The sequence below is a fragment of the Pygoscelis adeliae genome, unplaced genomic scaffold (genome assembly GCF_000699105.1).
Source record: "Pygoscelis adeliae isolate BGI_AS28 unplaced genomic scaffold, ASM69910v1 Scaffold106, whole genome shotgun sequence".
Taxonomy (NCBI): domain Eukaryota; kingdom Metazoa; phylum Chordata; class Aves; order Sphenisciformes; family Spheniscidae; genus Pygoscelis; species Pygoscelis adeliae.
In genome coordinates this window covers 372,946-378,002 of record NW_008824939.1, presented here as the reverse complement: position 1 = coordinate 378,002, position 5,057 = coordinate 372,946, and the positions used below count along the sequence as shown (strand labels likewise).

Below are 5,057 nucleotides of genomic sequence, written 5' to 3'. Positions count from 1 at the left end.
CTCTTTCGTAAGTCAGTACTTCTTTAACAGAGGAGCTAGACAAGGTATGCTGCAGCTCTTGTATTCAGAATGAGTGCTAGACAGTCTCTTCCAGAGACTGTAAGAAAAAAACATTGCATTTCAGAGTCTATTTGTCCAGAAAGTCCAGAACTTGTTTGGTTCAGTTTATGCATCTTCCCATGTGGGTCGGAGAAGGACTTTTGGTAATTAGCTGATTGCACTGTCTGCCAGAGCACTATCAGCTGAATTAATTCCCTGGTTTCTGGGGGTCTGTGTGCGAAGTCCCAACTACAATTCTGTGTGTTGCCTAGTGCCAATCACACCATGGTACTCAAAGCAATAGTGTTTATACATGTGGTAAGTAGATCTCATTCTTCTTGCTGCCCCTCAAAAGGAGAGGGGCAGAATGCGTTTTTGCATTTGCAGATAGAAAATGTACTAGCAGTTATTTGCTTCCTCTATGTATTTATGTCAGAAGTTTTTTTTATTATCATCAAAGCAGCTGGGGAAAGACGAGGTTTGCATGATCATTTTATTTCTCTATTTGCTGAAATGTAAATCAGTGCAAAGTTATCACCTCAAATTTGGAATACCCCACTTGAGAAATGTTAGAAAGACTTTGGATTTGAAGACTGTTAATCACATGAGTCGCGTGGAAATACAGATTGCGGATAATGCTGCCTGATTTTGTCTCTCATGTCTTGTCTTCCGTTATATTTGCAGGAAGCCAGTGGTCAACAACAGGTTACAGTAGAGACGTCCAGTGACCATTCTCCATATACGTATCAGCAAAATAAGTAACTGTGAGGTAGGGGCTCATCCTGTAACATAAAAGATATGAATTCAAAGATATGTTATTTCATAGCTTGCGGTACTCTGTATTGAAAATTCTTTCTTTATATCATATAAATAACACTGATAATATCTGGGGACAGGCAGTGAAGTTAATTTGAACTTGGCCAGAGTTAGAAGCCAAGAAGGGAAGCATGGGTTGCAGAAGTGAGTTAATGACTTATGAGTAATAGTGTTTTAGTAATTTCTCTATAGCATAACTGTAGTATGTTGTATTTTAATTTGTTCATCTTGGCAGCGTGCTGTATACAAGAATAACAATGAATTAGTGCAAAAGTACTAGAATCGCAATGCTAAAGGGAACTGTATACATAAAATATCCTCTAGTTCTGTGGTACACGTAAGATTTGGAAGCAGCTTTGCGACTAACTTACAGACCACAGGCAGGGGGGTGGTCTGGTAGAAATCCTTGCTGACCCTTTCTCCTGAAGACTTCCCTGCTCATCCTTTATTCTAGGAAAAAGCAGTTTGGTCCAGAATTTTGTCGGTTAATTTCTAAGCCACGTCCTAGCTTGGCTCTGATTCCAGAGTTGTTTTACTTTCCTCCTCCTACTGGTTTTGCTTGCATGGCCTTTCTTTACTAACCAATCATTAGCTTTCCCTGAACTCCTTCCCTGCAAAATTTTTGCTTTCTGTAGATTGCCATCCTGAAAATACTGTTTGCATTAACCATCCCCGTCTCCATCTTCCATGTTTTAAAATTCTGGAATTTAGTTGTTCCTTAACTCATCTTTTTGAGTGCTTTGTAAACCAGGCAACTTGACTACATCATTTTTTTAATCACATTTTGTAAGACCTCATACTGAAAAATTCTGTTCAGCTGCAATAATGTGCTAGAGGCCATCTTAAAAGGGTTTTTCTACAGCCCTCACAGCATTTGTCAGATACTCAAAAATCCTAATCAGTGATGTGTGAGGAACTTCTAATTGTGTGATATTCTTCCTAAAAAGTATGGATCTAACAGAACACACGTTTTGCCATTACCTTTGATTTTGCAGGTCAGCTGTGTTATTTGACAACACTGCTCTCATCCCCGTTATTGGCATAAGAACTACTTATATGTTCAAGAATGTAAAGATAGAAACAACCAATGGGGAAACTTCGCACATTCAACAGATGGCACAGTCTGCATAGCACAACATACTACCTGTGCTTATTATTGTAGTCTGGCCAACTGTCGGCATCTAGACAAAGCCCACGTTCTTGATTTGTGTCCAGGGCAGGGAGAAAGCAAAGCCACAGACTCTTCTCGTTACCCATCTCCTGGTGTTAAAATCATGGCTCCTGCATGTTTCCTCTGCCAACGCTATTGGCTGGTGTTAACCGCTTTTCAAGGAATTATTTGTTTTGCCTTAAGTCTCCCCTGTGGGCATGTAAGACCTCCTTACCAATAGAGATCTGTGGTAGACGGCGAAGCGTCATCATCCTGCACGTCATCTCGCCGTCCTGCCTCTCTCTCTCCCAGCCTGTCAGTATCTTTCCCATAGGCTGGGGCCAGGCAGAAGGAGCAGCATTAGTCTCCTGAAAGGATGAGATGTGTTGCCATCTGAGACACATTTTATAACGATGACCGTGTAGAATACCGAGCTCTGTGAGCAATTTTGTGCTTTTGCTGTAAGCCAATCCTCCACGTACTTTATTCTTCAGAGAAGTACCATTACCTGTATTTATATATGCAGTAGGAGCCAGTGAAATCTGTGTCAGCGATGGCTGTGGCAGTGGGCACGTGGGGAAGGTTAATATTACTCCACTGATTTCAGCCTCAGAGTATGGCATTTGGTATTTCTGTCCCTGGAACATGTTGGTACTTGTCGTTTTTCAAACAGGTGAGGGGGAGGGAATTGACAGTTATTTCTTGCCCTAAATACAGGGAACGCTGCGGTCTTTTAATTGTTGCGGCTTCGTTACTGATGTCAAATTGAAACTTGTTTCTAAATGCACATGCAGCACTTTTGGGAATGTGCTATTAAAAGTCAGTATACATACTGCCGTAAATAAGAGGTAAATGACAACTAGCACATTTGCACAAGTGGATGCAGTCAATCAGAAATACACAGTGTCCTTCCTTTAATGGCTACATTTAATAATTTTATAGCTTCTTTTAAAAAAGTTGCTACCATGTGAAAATAGTCAAAGACCCTTGAAAAAAACCCTGTTATAATTAATATGCACCTATAAATGTACAAACCTTAAAATACCAGACTTGTTCTTGCCTAGAGAAATTAAAAAATTGTCTAAACTTTTTTTCATTAGCTGGGTATTTTTTTAAACCCATATGGTAATATAGTAAATTGAGAAGTCTTCCTTCAAATTTAATGAGCCCTGAATTGCTGTTAAGTATTAACCGTCATGGAGGCACAGTAGCTGTCTCTGCGTTGGCTGTTGTAACTTGTACGTAGTCTCCCTGAGGCCGCACCGAAAGAAAGTTGTGTTCCTTTTCCAGAGATCAAAAGCCCTGGAGATGCTGCAGGAGTAAGCTCACACACTCAACCACTTTTGGTCAATTAAAAGGAAACAACAATAACAAAACAGCAAAGAAGGAAGTAGCTTTGAATGCAGTCTCACGGTTCCCCAGTGGGAACTCTGCATGCGGAACAGGTATTAGAGGTAGAGGGGGGAAATACAATACAGGCTGTATCCTGGCAGAGAGCCTTATCCTGCCTGGGAAGGGCCGAGCACCTGTAGTGCCGCCTGTGTTACTTCTCAAATTTGTACTCAGATTAACTTAGTTTTCTCACAGCTGTCTAAAATAGGAAATGATTTAGCTTTATGGGCAGCTGCACTAGAAAAAAACCTTGCAATTGTAACTCTGCTCTAGCTCTGACCTTTCTGTGTTGCAGATGTCCAGTGTTGACCTGGCCTGGAGAAGGGTGCAAAGGCTGAAACAATCATGGATTTTACTGATCAATTGTGCTTTAGGAATTATTGACAGTTTTGCACAGGTTCTTGAAAATGTTATTTATAATGAAATCAACTAAAACTATTTTTGCTATAAGTTCTATAAGGTGCATAAGAAAAACCTTAAATTCATCTAGTAGCTGTTCCCATGAACAGGTTTATTTTAGTAAAAAAAAAATTTTTATCAAGTGTTATGACGCAAAAAAAAAAAATATTCACATTTCTGGGTATGCACAGATGACCACGAAGACTTATTCACGTGCATGACAGAATTTGTGTTTTGGTTTATTTTTATTTTGTTTGGGTTTTTTTTTTTTCTTAATTGTATGAAATGGGTTTTCTGAAGTTTAAAATAGTAAAACATCTAAGATGATGTTCTGTGCTTGCAGTGTGTGAGTGTTGCTTTAGTGCAGTGTTGCAGTTATAGTGTCTGGTCTTTTAGCTTTCTGTTTTTCTTTTAATGTAGTGTGAAGTGTCTTATCCTTTTCTATAAATTCCAATTTGCCTTAAATCTTTCAATGCTGTAGCTGTTTCAGTAAGTAGTCCAAACTAATGGTGTAGAATGCTTTGACCAAATGAGCTGGTCTATTATGCCTTGTAAAACAGCAGCATAGGGCTTTTAAAGGTAGTCAATAAAAATTGCTGAAAATTTGGCTTTTTTAATGTGTAGTAAGTGTTTTTAATGATTTTTCACATAATATGTAAGGTAGTGAAACGCAAGAGGGGAAAAAATGTTTTGTGTGAAACACATTTTCTGACTGGGGAAATTTTAATAGGATGAATTGTTTGTAAGGCCATATGCCAATAGTTCCCTCTGGTAGTTTGAATGATTTAGGAACTCTGCTGTATGATGCAATGTAAAATCTTTTTTTGCCTTTTTTCAGAAACTAACTTGATGTTCTAGTTTTAGCATAGGTAGAGTAGGGAGTTTGGGGTGGGGATATCACCGAATGTTTTTGTCCTTCCTTTATACTAATGATAGTGCTTTAGGATGAGGATTGTGCTGAGACTTAGCAAACAGAAAAGTTGCTATTACAGCAAAATGGCAAAAGCTAAAGGACTCGTTTTCAAACATACGCTGAGATGTAAGTAGAAGCATAATTGATTGGGTACTAGCTCTCTATAGTAGGTAAATAAAAATAAAAAGACTTGGCACTTTTAAAAGGTAACTTTACCAAAGAACAAAGAGCCAGTAACCAATAATTCTGATTTGTCTCAGCATTACGTCTTCTGTACTCTTTATTTTTGCCGGACCAGTTTGCGGTTAGGAGAATGTGCCTTTTTTGTACATTTGCATTTAGGTTTTA

General features: G+C 38.8%; 1 protein-coding gene across 2 annotated transcripts in view; it reads left to right on the top strand.

Annotated features, from left to right (window-relative positions):
• RBMS1 (RNA binding motif, single stranded interacting protein 1) overlaps positions 1-3,960 on the top strand; it is a 92,891-nt gene extending 88,931 nt beyond the window's left edge. For both annotated transcript variants that reach the window (XM_009325380.1, XM_009325381.1), the window contains exons 13-14: positions 724-808; positions 3,693-3,960. In XM_009325380.1, coding sequence (XP_009323655.1) covers positions 724-801 — 78 coding nt within the window. In that variant the 3' untranslated portion in view covers positions 802-808; positions 3,693-3,960. The remainder of the gene's footprint in view (positions 1-723; positions 809-3,692) is intronic.
• Positions 3,961-5,057: the final 1,097 nt, after the last annotated feature.